At 45.2% G+C, this 21,315-nt stretch overlaps 1 protein-coding gene across 4 annotated transcripts in view; it reads left to right on the top strand.

Moving 5' to 3' along the window:
* LOC141228741 (arylsulfatase D-like) overlaps positions 1-21,315 on the top strand; it is an 80,562-nt gene that overhangs the window by 44,390 nt on the left and 14,857 nt on the right. For all 4 annotated transcript variants that reach the window (XM_073667351.1, XM_073667349.1, XM_073667350.1 and 1 more), the window contains 4 exons: positions 2,121-2,255; positions 9,305-9,426; positions 16,277-16,399; positions 19,500-19,923. In XM_073667351.1, the coding sequence (XP_073523452.1) occupies positions 2,121-2,255; positions 9,305-9,426; positions 16,277-16,399; positions 19,500-19,923 (804 nt within the window). The remainder of the gene's footprint in view (positions 1-2,120; positions 2,256-9,304; positions 9,427-16,276; positions 16,400-19,499; positions 19,924-21,315) is intronic.

Below are 21,315 nucleotides of genomic sequence, written 5' to 3' on the forward strand. Positions count from 1 at the left end.
TTGATATGCTTCATTTTTCCGTCTGTGAACATAGAGCTGATGTGCCTTGCCAAAATATTCCATTTTTGTCTCATCTGTCCATAGGACATTCTCCCAGAAGCTTTGTGGCTTGTCAACATGTAGTTTGGCAATTTCCAGTCTGGCTTTTTTATGATTTTTTTTCAACAATTGTTCTCCTTGGTTGTCTCTCATGAAATCCACTTTGGATCAAACAGCGACAGATGGTGCGATCTGACACTGATGTTCCTTGAGCTTGAAGTTCACCTTTAATCTATTTAGAAGTTATCCTGGGCTCTTTTGTTACCATTCGTATTATCCGTCTCTTTTGTTTTGTCATCAATTGTCCTCCTGCGGCCACGTCCAGGGAGGTTGGCTACAGTCCCATGGATCTTAAATTTCTGAATAATATGTGCAACTGTAGTCACAGGAACATCAAGCTGCTTGGAGATGGTCTTATTACCTTTAACATGCTTGTCTATAATTTTCTTTCTAATCTCCTGAGACAACTCTCTCCTTTGCTTCCTCTGGTCCATGTTGAGTGCGGTACACACCATGTCACCAAACAGCACAGTGAGTATCTGTAGCCCTTTATACAGGCCCACTGACTGATTACAAGATTGTAGACACCTGTGATGCTAATTAGTGAACACAACTTGATGTAACATGTCCCTTTTGTTACATTATTTTCAGGGGTACCATCATTTCTGTCCATGCCTGTTTCATGAGTTTAATATTTTAAAAAATTCTGTGGAAGCAGGGTTGAAAAGCAATGTCTGACTTTCATTTGTTCATTTTCATAGATCTTCAATTTATTACTTTTATCAGATTCAAATTATTTCTGTGACCATTGTGGGTTTTTCTTTCATTAAACGAGGGGTACCAACAATTTTGACCACGTGTGTAAATATGCCATATATACATGTCTTTACAGTTCTGAAATTACACTGGTTCCTACCTGTACCTGGTGGTTTGTAGGGTTAATTGCGCTTAATTAATCTCTTTCCATGTGTCTCTTTCTGCATGTATATTATCCCATACAATTGTAATATTGTCCAATAAATGTCCTTAGAACCAAGATAAAAAAACATCGAAAAATTGAGCAGCCATTCCACTGCTTGTGATGTTACAAATTAGAGTCCTGCCAGTCAATCTTGTCCTATATGTTTTGGAGATGGCATCCTCCTTCATCAGAGAAATGGAATATATATCTATATCTATATATTATATATAAAAAATATATATATACAGTACAGACCAAAAGTTTGGACATACCTTCTCATTTAAAGATTTTTCTGTATTTTCATGACTATGAAAATTGCACATTCACACTGAAGGCATCAAAACTATGAATTAACACATGTGGAATTATACCAGACCTGAACCCAATCGAGATGGTTTGGGGTGAGTTGGACCGCAGAGTGAAGGCAAAAGGGCCAACAAGTGCTAAGCATCTCTGGGAACTCCTTCAAGATTGTTGGAAAACCATTTCCGGTGACTACCTCTTGAAGCTCATCAAGAGAATGCCAAGAGTGTGCAAAGCAGTCATCAAAGCAAAAGGTGGCTACTTTGAAGAACCTAGAATATAAGACATATTTTCAGTTGTTTCACACTTTTTTGTTAAGTATATAATAACATATAATAGTTTTGATGCCTTCGGTGTGAATGTACAATTTTCATAGTTATGAAAATACAGAAAAATCTTTAAATGAGTAGGTGTGTCCAAACTTTTGGTCTGTACTGTATATAATATTAATTATAATGACACACATCCAGCTGCAGTCATCAGCACCCTCCCCCACCCCCCTGCACAGTCACGGTCACACCGTTACCGACCACGATTGTTACACCCCTGGTGGTGGATTTGAAACTTGCACAGCAGGTCAGTTAAGAAAGGTTTATATAAATCTCATCCACTTTTCTGGAACTGTAACATGCTGCGTTTTTGATGCAGTGAAAATACGCAGCATCAAAAACTCACAAAATACTCATCATGGGCACACAGCCTTAAAGTTACCATTGTCCTGATTCAAGTCCTGGCACATATCAGCTTTTGGTTTTTCCTATATGAGTAAATTCTAGTAACATGAATTCCACCTATCTTTTATGCAACTTTGTTTTAGGAATTTTCTGGTTATGTTGCATTTAGCCAGTGGCACATTTATTATGGCATTAAACCCTAAACCTAACTTTGTGCTACTGCTGGCGGATGATCTTGGCATTGGAGATATTGGATGCTATGGAAATGCTACAATAAGGTAAATTTACATCTTAAAATCAATTTAAGACAAAAATTTTATTATGCTTATAATTAGGTATTATATGGGGATAGATGACACTAAAGCAGAAGGTATATTATAGGCAAACATAGTGGCTTATCTAATAACTTGAATATCATTACTTGAACTTTTCCATGCAATTCTGGCTGTCTGCAGCCACCACTAGAGGGATCTTGGGCATTTGCTGGACACCTTTACACTGTGTGCAGAATTATTAGGCAAGTTGTATTTTAGAGGATTAATTTTATTATTGATCAACAACTATGTTCTCAATCAACCCAAAAGACTCATAAATATCCAAGCTTAATATTTTTGGAAGTTGGAGTTGTTTTTTTTTTAGATTTGGCTATCTTAGGAGGATATCTGTATGTGCAGGTAACTATTACTGTGCTGAATTATTAGGCAACTTAATAAAAACCAAATATAATCCCATCTCACTTGTTTCTTTTCACCAGGTAAACCAATATCGGTGCACAAAATTTAGAAATAAACATTTCTGACATACAAAAACAAAAACCCAAAAAATTTGTGATCAATATAGCCACCTTTCTTTATGATGACACTCAACAGTCTTCCATCCATAGATTCTGTCAGTTGCTTGATCTGTTTTCGATCAGCATTGCATGCAGCAGCCACCACAGCCTCCCAGACACTGTTCCGAGAGGTGTACTGTTTTCCCTCCCTGTAGAGCTCACATTTTATGATGGACCACAGGTTCTCTATGGGGTTCAGATCAGGTGAACAAGGGGGTCATGTCATTATTTTTTCTTCTTTTAGACCTTTACTGGCCAGCCACGCTGTGGAGTAGTTGGATGCATGTGGTGGAGCATTGTCCTGCATGAAAATCATGTTTTTCTTGGACGATACCGACTTCTTCCTGTACCACTGCTTGAAGAAGTTGTCTTCCAGAAACTGGCAGTAGGCCTGGGAGTTGAGCTTCACTCCACCCTCAACCCGAAAAGGCACACAGTGTAAACCAGGGATGAATAATTCATTTTTCCTAGGGGCCACATGAGAGGGTGTGACTGGCTGGATGGTTCTGCACTTCACAGCAAACTTAATCATGCTCATGATTATTAATTTATATTAATTCTTATCTCTTAATATTGAGCATAATTTAGTCTGTTTACTCAATGCTACTGTTGTTATAATACACCCTAATGTATAATGTACTAAGTATTCTTACTTGTAACCACTAATCATAACCATTTACTACTTTTTATGAAGTTTATAAAGAACAGTAAATCATACAGCTTCTGTTATTCAGCCCTGGTACCTTGATCAACAGCTCCCAACATTATATAATGTCCCTTCACAGCCCCTTAAACAGTGTGATGTCCCCTCACACAGGATGTGTAGCACCCTGAGGATTCGGCTGCTACAGGGGTATTACACCTCAAGCCAGAGGTGTGGTATTCCACTCCCGGGTAAGGATGGAGTGTGGAACTGAGCTCAGTAGGCTGCATACACTACATACATCCCATTTCCGGGGGACAGATCGACGGTACTCCCACCAGTTTATGTGCAGGTACGATAGTGTCTGTCCCTGGCTGGAGTGGGAGGTGGGTGGAACATCCCAGTAGTGTAGGGGCAGATAGGGGGAGCAGTCTGGGTAAAGCTAGGAGCTCATTGGGTGCTGGTCACCTGAGCTCACACATAGAGGGAGTATATAAGGTGGGAACCATCTTAGATCAGGGTCAGACAGGCAGACAGCTACTAGTCAGTCTTTTGTAGAGGGTCAAGCAGTCCTGAAAGAAGAGAGAAAGGAGTCAGAAGGACCCAGAGAGAAGAAGAGGGAACCCCAAGAGCCCAAATACAAGCAACAGGGTGAAGGGTTGGCACAAGGGTACCGGATCCCAAGCTGGTGGAGGGCACTAATCCTCAGCCAGAGACCGGAGGTTGTGGGCAGGATCTGCCACGACCCCCCACTAAATCCACCCGAAAGGCAGACCAAGTATAGGGTCAGGGAACCCAGAAGAGGTGTACCCACCAAGAGACCCGAGGGAGCCGGACATAAGTGGATCCCTGGTGGGGAAGGCCAGAGAAAAGGAACGTCAGAAAGGGAGCTCAGGATCACGCTCCAGAATTACCTGGGGGTTGGCCGAGTCCAGGACCTGGTGGACGCAGCACGGCTCGGGCGGTCACTCAAGGCCAGAGTGACCAGAACAACAGCAGTAAGTAAAAACCCTGAACTGCACAGCCCGACTCTGAGTCTTAATACCATCCTCACTGCACCACCACAACCACCACCCTCTACAACTGACCCCCTGAGGCTATACCCCTCCCGTTGGGGGTTATACTACCAGAAGCTGCACACACACCACCAGCCTCAGCGGACCCTGCTGCAGCGGCGGCCGTATTGACCGCAAATCAACGGGTGGCGTAGTCGACACTAAAGAACATCCAGCAACATCTGTAGGACTGCCACACACTGAGCTTGACACCCTGGGCACGGACCGGGTCACCGCCACTCGGAGACTACAACCCCCATCTGATCCGGCTCCGGGTATCCCCCAAACAACACTGGCCCAGGGGGGCGCGTCAACTTTGGCGTAGTCGGCAGGATTACGTGCCCGCAACAACCGGGTACTGCGTGCCTGAAGAAAAGTTCACCGTTACCTTAAAAAAAAAGTCTCCCGCCGGTTCCGGAGGGTCCCCGCAAACGGACCCCATCACAGGTCGTTTCCCGCCGGTTGTCCGCCATTTGCAGCTTTTTCCCGCCATCCATGGAGTTTCCCGCCACTGGGAGACGATTCCCGCCATTTCCAAAGATTTCCCGCCTTGGAAGAGCGGACGCCATTATGGGCGTGCCAGAGGGTGGCAAGAGGTCACCTCCCATCGTGGGCCAGGTCGAAGAATGGCGCCAAAAGCGGAAACCGCGCCCACCAACAGAGACTGTGATGCTGGAAGTGTCCATCAGCGTAAGAGAACTGCCCCTGGAACTGACAATCACAAAGTTGCCCCGGGACCACCCTCAATGTGGGCGGAGACTGAACAAAAGAACGAAGATGGGTGCAGCCTGGAGGAGTCTGGAGAGAGCGCACCCGGAGACAAGAAGTCTGGAGAGGACTCCGGAGAAAGCGTACCCGGAGATGGAGGGAGAGACAGGCAGCACCGACCCAGTGGTCAGGAGCCTGCTGCAAGCAACAACCCCACTAGGCTTAGTGGAAATCCTGGCACAGCTCCCCCGAGACCGGGAGTGTGCACAGACCGCGCTGGAGGGCCTCGCACGGAGGATGGCCCAGGTGCAGCAAGACACGCTGACGGAGTGGAGCCGTGAGATGGCCCAGCAGACCGTAACCCGTCAGCGGAGCACGCCACCCGAGACGAGGAGACAGACCGCCTCTGAGGATGGTGCAGGAGGAGTGAAGGCCGGAGACGGCGCCGAGGAGGGAGCTGAACGGACGGAGGCAGGTAAAGGGGACGTCTCTACCCCGAGCCGAGAAACCGTGTACCTGTCCCAGCTCCCCGTCGCAGAGCCCGAAATTCCCCCTGCCGTGCCCGTCACTGCATCGTCACCGTGCCGGACTAGGCCTCAAGCAGAAGTCGCGGCCGCGACCCCTGTGACGTCACACGCCTCGACCCTGAGCGCGACCAAACAGGAAATACCAACGGCCTGGTCGCAAGGTCTAGTACCTCCGGGCGCCGCAATTCCAACAGCGGCCCCTTCCTCCGCGGAGCCACCGGCCTGGTCGCAGGGCCGAGTACCCCCGGGCGCCGCCGTCCTTACGGTGCCCTTTACCTTTAGGGTGCCCCAAGCCTGGTCGCAAGGCCTGGTCAACCCGGGCGCCGCTACCATCAACGCGCCCTCAACATCTCGAGTGCCGCACCTGGGCGAAGATCTATTTGCCCAGCACACGTGCCCGGATGGGCAGCCCTTTGTGTGGCCACCGGAGTTCCACCATCCCCGACTCCGGAAAGAAAGACCCCTAGATGAGCCCCTGATTCCGGTTCCGAAGCCCGTTAAGATCACCCCACTCTCGTTGGAGGAAGCGCAGTTTGCGTGGGACCCCACCGGAGGAGACCTCATGGGATTCACCCAAGAGACTTGGGCAGCCGCAGCTGAGCGTGCGGAGTGCTGCCGGCAGCAGTTAGAGGTCTTTGACCGGGAGCGAAGAGAGAGGCGGGTCCGAGAGCAGCGGCTGCAGGAACAGAGTGCAGAGCAGAGCCGGACCAGGAGGAACCCCCGTGCAGCTCATGGTCCCCGTACCACCGGGACTGTGATTAAATTCAACCTGCAGCATGGGTGGGGCTTCATAAGAGACCATCATACCCCCGGCGACGTCTTTGTAACCCGCAGAGACGTAGAAAGCCATCTGCCGGAGGGACACAGAGGTCGTGACCTGTACGTAGGGGACGAGGTCACGTTCACCCGGCACAAGTGTGCCAAAGGACCCTACGCCCTCCATGTGCATCGCCTGACGGAGGAGGAGCTGCGGTGTGAGGAGGAGCAAGAGGACCCGGACGGGTCTGAAGATAAAGAAGGAGCAGGAGGACGCCGTCGTTAAAGTACGGTAAAGAGACTGTAAATAGTTACCCGTCGGGGTACAGTGAACTGTTGCTGCTTTAAATATGTCCCCGTTGGGACAAGTGTAAACTGTTACCCGTATTTCCCTTAATCCCACTGACCGAGGACTGAGAGCGGTCATTCCTTCCTTATACCTGGCCGAGGACTGAGAGCGGCCACTTTCCCCCTGTATATAGTTGCGCTTTCTAAGGCGCCCCCTACCGGTTTTATAGGAAACTGTTGTTTTTTCTTGAAGAGACTGTCGCACTTTACCCGGTCACAAGTTGCACCGTGGCCGGAGGAACAAGAATGTTATTTATGAAAAGTTTATGCTGATATATATATTGTTTTATATGTTTATGTTTTATGAAAAAAAAAAAAAAATTGTATGTTTTGGATGTTTATTCTCTTACAGCCCAAGGACGTGCTGTGATTTACCAGGGGGGAATGTAGCACCCTGAGGATTCGGCTGCTACAGGGGTATTACACCTCAAGCCAGAGGTGTGGTATTCCACTCCCGGGTAAGGATGGAGTGTGGAACTGAGCTCAGTAGGCTGCATACACTACATACATCCCATTTCCGGGGGACAGATCGACGGTACTCCCACCAGTTTATGTGCAGGTACGATAGTGTCTGTCCCTGGCTGGAGTGGGAGGTGGGTGGAACATCCCAGTAGTGTAGGGGCAGATAGGGGGAGCAGTCTGGGTAAAGCTAGGAGCTCATTGGGTGCTGGTCACCTGAGCTCACACATAGAGGGAGTATATAAGGTGGGAACCATCTTAGATCAGGGTCAGACAGGCAGACAGCTACTAGTCAGTCTTTTGTAGAGGGTCAAGCAGTCCTGAAAGAAGAGAGAGAGGAGTCAGAAGGACCCAGAGAGAAGAAGAGGGAACCCCAAGAGCCCAAATACAAGCAACAGGGTGAAGGGTTGGCACAAGGGTACCGGATCCCAAGCTGGTGGAGGGCACTAATCCTCAGCCAGAGACCGGAGGTTGTGGGCAGGATCTGCCACGACCCCCCACTAAATCCACCCGAAAGGCAGACCAAGTATAGGGTCAGGGAACCCAGAAGAGGTGTACCCACCAAGAGACCCGAGGGAGCCGGACATAAGTGGATCCCTGGTGGGGAAGGCCAGAGAAAAGGAACGTCAGAAAGGGAGCTCAGGATCACGCTCCAGAATTACCTGGGGGTTGGCCGAGTCCAGGACCTGGTGGACGCAGCACGGCTCGGGCGGTCACTCAAGGCCGGAGTGACCAGAACAACAGCAGTAAGTAAAAACCCTGAACTGCACAGCCCGACTCTGAGTCTTAATACCATCCTCACTGCACCACCACAACCACCACCCTGTACAACTGACCCCCTGAGGCTATACCCCTCCCGTTGGGGGTTATACTACCAGAAGCTGCACACACACCACCAGCCTCAGCGGACCCTGCTGCAGCGGCGGCCGTATTGACCGCAAATCAACGGGTGGCGTAGTCGACACTAAAGAACATCCAGCAACATCTGTAGGACTGCCACACACTGAGCTTGACACCCTGGGCACGGACCAGGTCACCGCCACTCGGAGACTACAACCCCCATCTGATCCGGCTCCGGGTATCCCCCAAACAACACTGGCCCAGGGGGCGCGTCAGATGCACTCCATGCAGTATGATTTCTCCACATAGCCCCCCCCCCCTACACAGTATAATGTCCTCACATGGCACTCCATGCAGTATGACATCTCCACATAGCCCCCTAAACAGTATATTGTCCTCACATGGCCCCGCTACACAGTATAATGCCCTCACATGACCCCCCTACACAGTATAATGCCCTCACATGGCCCCCCCTACACAGTATAATGTCCCCTCATACAATATGTCACTACAGAGCCACCACACACAGTGTGATATTCCACACAATCCCATAACAAAGTATGATGTCCTCACACAGTATTACTACCCAACAGTCTCACACTGTGTACTGTCATTGAAAAAAAAAATTCTACTCGCCTAACCCTGTTCCATGACTGCTCCAGTCTGCGCTGTGTATTGAGGCATAGCTGGCGCAATGAAGTGATGTCATCATGCCTGCTGCACTCTCAGATGCATAGGCTAAATGATGGAAGAGGTGTGTTCCATAATTGTTTTCACCGGCATCTGCATTTGCATCAGGCGAGTCGTAGTTGTGTGGTGCGGGACTCCAATGTATTGATTGTATCCAGTCCTTTGGTTGTCCCGGTCCACGGGCCACACTGGAACAACCAATGAGCTGCTTGAGTATTTAGTATACACCTGAGAGAATTCTAGTGGGGGCATCAGGCAGTCATAATTTTCTCTTTTCACGTTGGTTATGCGGGATATTTGAAGCTCTGTGTAGCTAAAATGGAGCTGTGACTGCTGAAAAGGTATATTAACCCCTTAATGACCCCTACAATTTTTTTTATACAAAATATAGTGTGTTGCTGCAGCTTAGTGCTCGTGCTCTTAAAACAAGTAGCATATGTGAAAACCTACCTTTTATTTCTTTTTAAAGGACCCCTAATATTGACAAACTTGCAAATGATGGCATTCAGTTAACCCAGCACATCTCTGCAGCACCATTATGTTCACCCAGCAGAGCTGCTTTTATGACAGGACGGTATCCCCTTAGGTCTGGTAAGTTAATAATAATAGCCCTTCCTCTGGAATTATCTTTGTGAATGAGACACTGGTCAGGGCACATTTAACATTGGGCAGTAGTAAAATTAATTTGTCATTAAAGGAGTTGTCCTGCTTTTTGTTCCATCAAGACGGGCATGGAATTGCTCACCAGTTGGGTCACATGACCATCTGGACAGAACCAAAATTATAGAACCCAACAGGGGACTGTTGTAACGGGAACAGGGGGTGGGGGATAATTAAAGTGCATTTTATTGATGCTATTATTTTACAGCATTGAGTGCTTTCTAACAATGTTCAGAGGCTGGATAACCTCTTTAACAGATTAAGGGAAATTAAGTGACATCTGAGTTAGGATAATACAACAGGTTTATCTTCATTGCTGCAGAAGACCACTTGTAAGGCTACCATAAGGGCAATACTGGCATATGAACACAGCCTAAGTGGTGTGCTGCATGCAGGGCCGATTTTTAGACAAATGTAGCCCTGGACACAAACAAAAGCGGGGTCTCAAATGCTAAGATATTGTACCATTATACAGAAACATTTACATTGCCAATTTCATGCCTATAAATGAGATCTTATAAATTCTACACAAGCTGTTTATACAATCATTCTGTCCTCCTATAATACAGCATCATGTCATCAGCAGCACATCACCTGCTTACCCCACGATGTGCTGCTGATAACGGTGACTAAGGTGCCAGTGTAGGGATGTGGACTGTCCTACCCTGCTCCTTCCCCTGAAGACAACAAACGCATCATGTGAATACTGTCGTGTGGTTTTATAAGTAAAAGTGATGTGTGTCTTATGTAGTGTATTATGGTGATGTGTAATGCAGGTACCGGAATGCATCGCACAGAGACACAAGACGAGAACAGTCAGGGGTTGATATACCCACTTTATATGTATAACAACTATACTACAAAGGGGGTTAGTAGCAATGGTAATAAACAGCAACTTGAAATAACAATGAGAAATATTTCAGTGAATAACAGTACAGTCCTTTGCCACAGTGTGATGCACCCAGTCGTGGCAGACACCACGTGAATTCTCTTTATATGGCCCTAGCGGGGGCCACTGGTTCTTCCCGCTAGGCCGCAAGTCTCTTCCAGATAAAGTCTATCAGATCCCATTTAGCCTCCCACGGACCAAAAAGGCACCCAACTAACCTGAGATTCTAATCCAAACTGTCTCCGGTACCGTAGGTAAGAGTTGTAAGTGACGGCTCTGTTCACTTGCGCCGGGTGTGACGTAGGGGAATAACCCAGCGCACAACCCAGCAGCCACCGGTGGAACGCAGAAAAGGGACCCTGGGCTGCAGCCTGGACTTGTCGTGACGTCAGCCGAGGGTAACGTGATGCCTGTGAGCGACCAGTCATAGCGCCGCTCACAGGCATTATCTGCAACACAAGGTATTTACAGAGATACTTATGCCCACATGCTGAATACATTGGGCAACTTAAAAAAAGTACCAAACAACCCCTTTAATACTGCAGTGCCCAGACAAGAGCTCCGTTCACACTGAGAGGGAAGGAGCCATGAATCCATCACCTCTCTCACTCATAAGGAGAACATGTGGCCAGTAAATCTTGTCCCATTGCTCCCAGACCATATAATAGTCAGAACAGCAAAACTACCATGGATTTAGCAGAGTGAAAGTTTGCTAAAGTGTGTTTTGTTTTGTTGTGTGAGAAATTGCATAATTTAAAGGGGTTGTCCAGTCAAAACTTGATTGATAACCACGGATTAAGTCATCAATTTGAGATTGTTGGAGTCCAACATCCAGTTTCCCCCTCCCCACCACCACCACTGAACTGCTGTTATTTGGGCCAGCTATAATAACTGAATGTGATGGCAAATTGTAGTTCCATTCAATGTGTAGCAGGCACTGCTGGGTACTGCAGACCGGCTCCTATTATAGCTGAAATCTTTCTACAGTTCCTGGCAGCGCCTGCTACACAGCAGCACCCGCACTATGCAGCTCCATTCAAAGTGTTTACATCTTGCTGCAAATAACAGCTGATCGGCAGGGTACCTGACCCCAAACCATCTAATAGTGATGACTTATCCCATGAATCGGTCATCACTGTGTTTTGACCAGACAGCTCCTTTAGTTGTATAGACATCGGGCGCAGGGGGTTTATGTGATGAACTGCAGTATCAATGTTTAGACCTTATTCAGACATCCTTGGTCTGTCCGTGTTTTTCACAGATACAACACATGCCCATTATTATTTTTTTTAAATCCATTATAGTCTATGTGGCTGTTCAGATGTCTGTATTATTTCACAGACCATGTGTCTGTGCAAAGCTCACAGAGACATGTCCATTATTCTTAGATATCACAGATGAAAAGTGACAATACAAGTCTATGGGTCCATGAATAACACGTTCAGCACATGGAGGGCGTACAATCCATGTGCCGTCCATATTTAATATTGCAAAGGATAGAAGAAGCTTTTTAATTTATTTATCACTGATGGTGAAAATGGACACATGGACCAAACACTGATGACATTGATCCAAAACACTGATGACACTGGTACCATTCTTTCACGTACATGTTTAAACATGGAAGTGTGAATGAGGTCTAAGAAAGTAGAGTAGATATGGAGGTCACTCTAACTCTGTGACCCCATGAGTCTGGAGTCAAACCTCACTTTGTAGTTACCAAAGTAGGCAAAAAATGTGATCAACTGCAACACTCTCTCATACTAAAAAAGTGTCCCTGAAAGTTTTCCAAAATATTGGCACTTTTAAATGGACTGTCAGCACAGAATGACTGTTCAAACCAGGCGCTCGGTGCTTCACAGCAGGGCTAAGCATTTAAATAAACCTTCCCACCTGCTTGTTTTCCCTCCACCCTCCTCTTTGACAACCCTGTCTTAAAGGGAACATGTCAGGTCCCCTATGCCTCCAACCCAGTAGCATTCACTTATGTATGAGTAAATTCCCTGCCTAACCATCCCTGTATAACGTTTTTCGGTGAAAATTAGATTTAAAAAAAGCATTTATAACCTCAGCTTTCCCTATGCTAATGAGGGCTTTGACTAGTCAATGGGGCGTTAGTTCCCCAGACTAGTCAACCCTCTTTTCATGTTATCATGCCCCTGTGGGAGTGACAACATAATTTGAAAGAGCCGACATAATCGCCAGCTTCTGCAAATCTCGCACACGCGTGCTGCACATTTCAGCTGCGTCACTGCGTCTCTGAAGCCAGGTGTACGCTTCCTTGTTTCAGAGGCATACTGCGCATGACCGGAAGTTCAGAAGATGGCTTCTGATCATGCACAGTGCGCGTCTCTGAATCTGGAAAGCACAAAACATGTGCTTGGTTTGAACAGTCATATTAGAAAATCTAAATAGTGATGGGCACTCCACTCCTTGTGTTGCATGTGGAATCTTGATTCTTTTATTCATAACCTGTATGAACATTTCAGCTCCACACGAGTGTTCAAAAGCATCACCTGTCACTGTCATTAAAGCCTTAGCTGCATGCCGATTTCTTTGTAGTACTACTGATTGATTTTAACTAGTTAGCTACAGCTGGAGTCCAAAACAATACATTGAGTTGTATGGAATTGGGTGCACTGCAGCTGCCTCTTAATAGTTAAAATCAATCACTAGTGCTACAAAATAGTCAGTGTAGCCCAGGCCCTAATGTCACTTGTAAATAAACTAAGAATGGGCCGATGTTGGGCCAGTGTTGCCCCCGAGACCAAAACTTGGCAGCCAGCCCCTGGATGGACCCCACACCCTACAGCACACTGGGACTGGGACACCCCTTGTCTGTAAAGTGCCAGAGCGCAACTGGACAGTCACAGCAGCTCTGTCACGACTACCGCTCTGCAGCACTTTACACCAGCAGCATAAGCGATCCAGTCATCTGATGAATACGCACTTTTGCCTGTTTTTCTGGTAATTACTGGCAGGTTTACTGTGATGATATGAATGCCAGTATGCACTGCTGGCAATTTTAAATGTAGATTATAAATACATTATACATTATTATGTGACAAAAGCTAAATATAGGGTGACTCTAGGTAAAACGAGTAAGAGAAAATGTCTGAGAATAAGGGAAAGCCATTAGTTCACACCATCCATGCAAAAGGAAAATGGAGCTAAATGGAGTGGTTATCCCCATCCACAGACCTCAAAATAGCCACAGCTACTGCTTTTGTGATACAAAATCAGGGCTGACGTTGGGTAAGTAAAATGAGCAATTGCCCAGGGCCCCCACTCATCCAGGGGCTCCCAGCCAGTGGCATGTCTAATGCACACATGTCTGAATGCTTGCTGCCGAGACCGGAGCAGAGGGGGACCAGGGAGAGGTGTGTTTTTGTTTTGTTTTTTTTAGTTAATGTGTAATGTTGAGCCCATTATCCTGTGTGGAGGATTATATATGGGGGCCATTATACTGCAGGGAGGACTATGTGGGGCCAATTATATCGTATTGAGGACTATGTGGACCCATTATACTTTCAAGGGATCACCATTGGGGCCTCATACTGTATTGGGGTCACCCTACAGTCATGGCCAAAAGTTTTGAGAATGACACCAAAATTATATTTTCTCATGATCTGCTGGCCTCTGGTTTTTATTAGTGTTTGTCTGATGTTTATATCACATACAGAAATATAATTGCAATCATATTATGAGTACCAATAGGTTATATTGACAGTTAGAATGAGTTAATGCAGCAAGTCAATATTTGCAGTGTTGCCCCTTCTTGAAGACCTCTGTAATTCTCCCTGGCATACTCTCAATCAACTTTTGGACCAAATCCTGACTGATAGCAGTCCATTCTTGCATAATCAATGCTTGCATTTTGCCAGAATTTGTTGGTTTTTGTTTGTCCACCCGTCTCTTGATGATTGACCACAAGTTCTCAATGGGATTAAGATCTGGGGAGTTTCCAGGCCATGGACCCAAAATCTCTATGTTTTGTTCCATGAGCCATTTAGTTATCACCTTTGCTTTATGGCAAGGTGCTCCATCATGCTGGAAAAGGCATTGTTGGGCGCCAAACTGTTCTTGGACGGTTGGAAGAAGTTGCTCTTGGAGGACATTCTGGTACCATTCTTTATTCATGGCTGTGTTTTTAGGCAAGACTGTGAGTGAGCCGATTCCCTTGGCTGAGAAGCAACCCCACACATGAATGGTTTCAGGATGCTTTACAGTTGGCATGAGACAAGACTGGTGGTAGCGCTCACCTCTTCTTCTCCGAATAAGCTGTTTTCCAGAAGTCCCAAACAATCGAAAAGGGGATTCATCTGAGAAAATGTCTTTGCCCCAGTCCTCAGCCGTCCACTCCCTGTACCTTTTGCAGAATATCAGTCGGTCCCTGATGTTTTTTCTGGAGAGAAGTGGCTTCTTTGCTGCCCTCCTGGAAACCAGCCCTTGCTCAAAGAGTCTCCGCCTCACAGTGCGTGCAGAAGCACTCACACCAGCCTGCTGCCATTCCTGAGCAAGCTCGGCACTGCTGGTAGTCCGATCCCGCAGCTGAAACAGTTTTAAGATACGGTCCTGGCGCTTGCTGGTCTTTCTTGGGCGCCCTGGAGCCTTTTTGACAACAATGGAAGCTCTCTCCTTGAAGTTCTTGATGATGCGATAGATTGTTGACTGAGGTGTAATCTTTGTAGCTGCGATACTCTTCCCTGTTAGGTCATTTTTGTGCAGTGCAATGATGGCTGCACGTGTTTCTTTAGAGATAACCATGGTTAACTGAAGAGAAACAATGATACCAAGAACCAGCCTCCTTTTAAAGTGTCCAGTGATGTCATTCTTACTTAATCATGACTCATTGATCGCCAGCCCTGTCCTCATCAACACCCACACCTGTGTTAATGGATCAATCACTAAAACGATGTTAGCTGCTCCTTTTAAGGCAGGACAGCATTGATGTTGAAATGTGTTTTGGGGGTTAAAGTTCATTTTCTGGGCAAATATTGACTTTGCAAGTACAGTAATTGCTGTTAAGCTGATCACTCTTTGACATTCAGGAGTATATGCAAATTGCCATTACAAAAAATGAAGCAGTAAACTTTGGAAAAATTACTATTTGTCTCATTCTCAATACTTTTGGCCATGACTGTACTTTGCTGGGGGGGGGTTACAGTGGAGTCATCATACTGTGCATTTAGAGGTTACTGTGGAGAAATTCACTGTGGGGGTATCATACTGTGTTTCGTTTTTTATGTTACTTTTGTTGGCATCATACTTTATTATCTGTATTATTATTAATTCAAGGTTTTTTATCCTTTTTTATTACATATTTAAATTAGGCCATTGGGCCATATGCTTTTTACTGCGCTTACATACCATATTATATTATTCCAATATGCCCCATTTGTGATTCTGTGTTTATTTTATACTAAAATCTATTAATTAAAATGTACTTTGTTCATGGGACAACCCCTTTTAAGTTTTGTTTCCAAATGAAAATGTTCATGGTTATATTTGATAATAACTTCCTCAATGGTAGACACATTTTTTAATAAATATCAAGGTTGGCCCGTGACTTTGTAAAAGTTTTTAATTTTGTCCCTCTGTGTATTTGCGTTTGACATCCCTGATTGTGTGTGTGTGTGTGTGTGTGTGTGTGTGTGTGTGTGTGTGTGTGTGTGTGTGTGTGTGTGTGTGTGTGTGTGTGCACGCTGTATGCATTATGAATCTACTGTAATATGTGAGTGGTGTTTGTACTGTGTGCATCTAATATGTAAATTTCTTTAAATGGATTGATATTTTTCTATTCTTGGATTTTCCCTTTAAAAACATCTGGGTGCTATTTTGTGCATTAGATGTCAAATTACATTGCAGTTCTAATCGGACTTGTTTTGTTAGGTATGGAGTCAAGTGGAGGAGCTCGTACTATAAAGTGGCTTGGTGCTACTGGTGGACTTCCCCCTAATGAGACTACCTTTGCATCAATCCTGAAAAAACAAGGATACTCTACTGGAATTCTAGGTAATGCTTTAGACAGTTAAAACCCTCATACTATTTTTTATATGTTGCCATTTAAAGACTGTCCCATTCTTCCTATATAGTTTATACTTTATTCCATTTGTCCACATTTTCTGCCATCTAAAGACATTTTTCATAAGGAAGATATACAGTGCCTTAAAAAAGTGAACCCCATGAGCTATTCCACATTTTTTTTTACATTATACCCTCAAATTTAAATGTATTTTATATTAGGATTTGTTTTACACCAGCACAAAGTAGCAAGTATTTGTAAAGGAAATGATACATGGTTTTCTAATTACAGTTATATGAAAAAGCTTGGGCACCCCTATTAATCTTAAGCTTAATGTTTTATAAAAATTGGTGTTTTTGCAACAGCTATTTCAGTTTGATATATGTAATAACTGTTGGACACAGTAATGTTTCTGCCTTGAAATGAGGTTTATTGTACTAACAGAAAATGTGCAATCTGCATTCAAACTAAATTTGACAGGTGCATAAGTATGGGCACCCTTATCATTTTCTTGCTTTAAATACTCCTACCTATTTTTTACTGACTTACTAAAGCACTTTTTTTGGTTTTGTAACCTCATTGAGCTTTGAACTTCATAGCCAGGTATATGCAATCATGAGAAAAGCTACTTAAAGTGGCCACTTGCAAGTTGTTCTCCTGTTTGAATCTCCTCTGAAGAGTGGCATCATGGGCTCCTCAAAACAACTGTCAAATGATCTGAAAACAAAGATTATTCAACATAGTTGTTCAGGGGAAGGATGCTAAAAGCTGTCTCAGAGATTTAACCTGTCAGTTTCCACTGTGAGGAACATAGAAAGGAAATGGAAGAACACAGGGACAGTTCTTGTTAAGGCCAGAAGTGGCAGGCCAAGAAAAACTTCAGAAAGGCAGAGAAGAAGAATGGTGAGATCAGTCAAGGACAATCCTCAGACCACCTCCAGAGAGCTGCAGCATCAACTTGCTGCAGATGATGTCACTGTGCATTGGTCAACTATACAACGCACTTTGCACAAGGAGAAGCTGTATGGGAGAGTGATGCGAAAGAAGCCGTTTCTGCAAGCACGCCACAAACAGAGTCGGATGAGGTATGCAAAAGCACATTTGGAGAAGCCAATTTCTTTTTGGAAGAAGGTCCTGTGGACTGATGAAACCAAGATTGAGTTGTTTTGTCATACAAAAAGGCGTTATGCATGGAGACAAAAAAACACAGCATTCCAAGAAAAACACTTGCTACCCACAGTAAAATTTGGTGGAGGTTCCATCATGCTTTGGGGCTGTGTGGCCAATGCCGGCACCGGGAATCTTGTTAAAGTTGAGGGACGCATGGATTCCACTCAGTATCAGCAGATTCTTGACAATAATGTTCAAGAATCAGTGATAAAGTTGAAGTTACGCAGGGGATGGATCTTTCAGCAAGACAATGATCCAAAACAGCGCTCCAAATCTACTCAGGCATTCATGCAGAGGAACAATTACAATGTTCTGGAATGGCCATCCCAGTCCCCAGACCTGAATATCATTGAACATCTGTGGGATCATTTGAAGAGGGCTGTCCATGCTCGGCGACCATCAAACTTAACTGAACTGGAATTGTTTTGTAAAGAGGAATGGTCAAAAATACCTTCATCCAGGATCCAGTAACTCATTAAAAGCTACAGGAAGCGACTAGAGGCTGTTATTTTTGCAAAAGGAGGATCTACTAAATATTAATGTCACTTTTCTGGTGAGGTGCCCATACTTATGCACCTGTCAAATTTTGTTTGAATGCAGATTGCATATTTTCTGTTAGTACAATAAACCTCATTTCAAGGCAGAAACATTATTGTGTCCAACAGTTATTACATATATCAAACTGAAATAGCTGTTGCAAAAACACCAATTTTTATAAAACAATAAGCTTAAGATTAATAGGGGTGCCCAAACTTTTTCATATAACTGTATTTAAAAAAAATAAATCTGAAAATTGTGACGTGCATTTTGGGTACACAAAATAAAAGAAATGGAGAAATGTCCTCTATTCATCTGAGTCATATATATATATATAATTACACAGTTATAGCTGAATAGGAGTAGTGTACTGGTATGTTCTCCAGGAAAGTTTTAAAAGGATAATAAATTATTTCTGTCTATTTACTTTGTTCATTGTGCTGCTAACAATATACAATCTTGTGCCAAACCTGATGCATGCAGGTACTGATCAGAAATGACATACACAGTGCTGTTTTAGCTAAAAGCAGGCAAACCAAACATTTTAACAATGAGGACTGTTGCTTAGACTGGTGGTATCACAGTCGGCAAGTTGGGATCCCAGAACCCAACTTTTGCTAGAAAGTTGGGTGTAGAGATGGGTGGATCGATTTGCAGGCTCCTGTCCATTCCCAGCTCTTGTCTTGAGAAGCCGGGCTGGCGCTACGTTGCGTATGCATCACGCCGTGCCGCAATGATGACGTCACACCAGTCCGCTTATTCAAAAAAGGAGCCGGGAATGCCGGGAGGTGAGGAGATTCACAGGTCTCGCATTCAGCGATTACAGATTATTGATCTGGCTGATAGTCTGTGTTTTGGACAGGGCTCCGACTCCTCAATTTCCATGACACGACTCCGACTCCGACTCCCTCATACATGGCTCATGTTTAAGTGATAAATTTACTGTAGCACAGATTCATCTCAGCTAAAAGTCTAGACCCTTAGATCAGGAATAAGACAGACATTTATAGGACATTTCAGAACTTTCCCAAATTGTTATGAAAAACATATTCCCCAAAAAACTGCATTGAACTACAGTACCCAATTTATTATATATTTTAGGAGTTGGAGTCGGTCCATTTTATTCCAACTCCACCAAAATGGACACCGACTCTCACTCCACGGCCTTGGTTTTGGACCATGTTTTGGGACAGTTAGGGCATTTTTATTCAATGATGTTTGGCAAAATCCTCTTTGTGCATCTGCCCTTTGCTTTACTAAATAAAAAGGGCAGACACACACAGATGATATACATATTTTAAGGCTTTGAAACAAGACTTGGTTATTTCCTCTTGATTGTGTTCCATACTTTAACTGCAGTATCTTTTTCTTTAATTTCTTTAGGCAAATGGCATCTTGGGGTGAATTGTCAATCTCCTAATGATCACTGCCATCATCCTCTTAGCCATGGTTTTGATTATTTCTATGGTATGCTTTTTAGTCTCATCACCGAATGTCAGCCCGGGGGGTTGCGGGAACTTGATGCCCCCTTTACAGCACAACTGACACTAATTACTCAGTTTATGGCTTTTGCTGTGATGACATTAGTGATCGCTAGATACAGTAATATGCTTACCATTAACAAGAATCTAATTATCTACAGTGCACTGTTTTGCATCTTATTTTTTATCACATGGTACTTAAAATATGGTTTTGTACAATACTGGAACTGCATAATAATGAGAAACCATGAAATCATTGAGCAACCAATGAAATTGGAAAGAACTGCATCTCAAATACTGAGAGAAGCACAACAGTTCATTGACAGGTATGTTATAGCTTGACTCTTTTCTGTAAGAAAATATTTGGCACATACAAACATTTAGGGTATGTGCATACAATGGGTTTTTTTCAACCAGATTCTGCCTGGAAAAAGCACAGCAAAAAAAGAACATAAAACACAGCTATGTCAAAACGACATTGGTGTATCTATATGTTTAGTTTCATGCATTTCTATTAACAGGTGCCCATAACTAGAATGCATGACGCGCCCCCCTGGGCCGTGGGGTACCCGGTGCCGGGCCGGTCGTTGCTAGGGGTGATGTCACAGTGGCAGTGACCCAGTCCGTGACCCAGGGCGGTCAATCCAAAGGGGGTATATTACAGGGAATTTATAGTTTTTATATACAGTTTGTGACGCCACCTGTGGTATGCGGCTAAAGGGAGCCACCGATGCGGAGCAGGTCCTCTGGAGCTGGTGTGAATGCAGCAGAGTTGGTTTAGCTCTCCACAGGTAGAGCTTAGCTCCAGGGCAGTGTAGATGTTGCTGTTATGGTGTAGTGCAGAGGATGGCGCAGATAATGATCACAGAGACAGTAAGGTGCAGTCCTCAGGGTTTACTCACGGTTTCTCAGACTTCCAGTTACCAGTACTGCAGAAACTTCCCACGGCGTTCTGTGCTTACTCAGGGAGGGGTTCAGCAAACTCCCAGGTCTCTCCGGAATACGTAACGGGACCCCCTTCTGTGTGTTCCTTATGGCCGTCTCCCTGCACCTCACACCCAGTGTCTCAGGCCAGTGGCCGTGGACCTTGCTGGGCGACGTCTTCTCTGTCCCCTGGGTCCTCTATGGCCACCTTTCTGGTGATTAGATGTGGCTTTTTGGCTGCAGTACCTGAAATACTGCAGCCTCCGGTTTCCTAGTTGAGGCTTAAGAACTCAGCTAGTTTAGTGACCGGTCCCCTCTGTGGGACCTGACCCCTCCACCTCCTGGTAGATTCGGACGTATGGGTGGCCTCCAGCACTACCCGTACTCCTGGGGTCCCTTCCACATTCCTGGAGCCTTTCTCCTGCTCCTCTCTCTCTCTCTTCAGTCTTGGGCCTCTCTGGCTAGGCCCTCCTACTGAGCAGAGCTCCTACAGAGCTCCTGCTCCCTCTACTTCTCCTCTCAGACTGAACTCAGCTCCCAAGATGGCTTCTCTCTTCATACTATCCCTAACAAGTGCTCCCCTGAACTTCTTCCTCCACCCACACCCACTACATGGTTCACCCTCACTTTGGTTCCCCCCACTCCAACCAGAGACAGGGCTCAGCAGGAAGCGACGCATCTTGCCCCTCCTGCTGGTCTGGAGTAGTGTAGTGTTGGATGCAGGTGTTAGGGTCCTGGGCAGTACTCCTTCCTTACCTGAGAGTGAGATACCACACCTCTGGGTGAGATGCAGT

The sequence above is a fragment of the Phyllobates terribilis genome, unplaced genomic scaffold (genome assembly GCF_046119375.1).
Source record: "Phyllobates terribilis strain yellow unplaced genomic scaffold, ASM4611937v1 Scaffold_2__4_contigs__length_985480577, whole genome shotgun sequence".
Lineage (NCBI taxonomy): Eukaryota > Metazoa > Chordata > Amphibia > Anura > Dendrobatidae > Phyllobates > Phyllobates terribilis.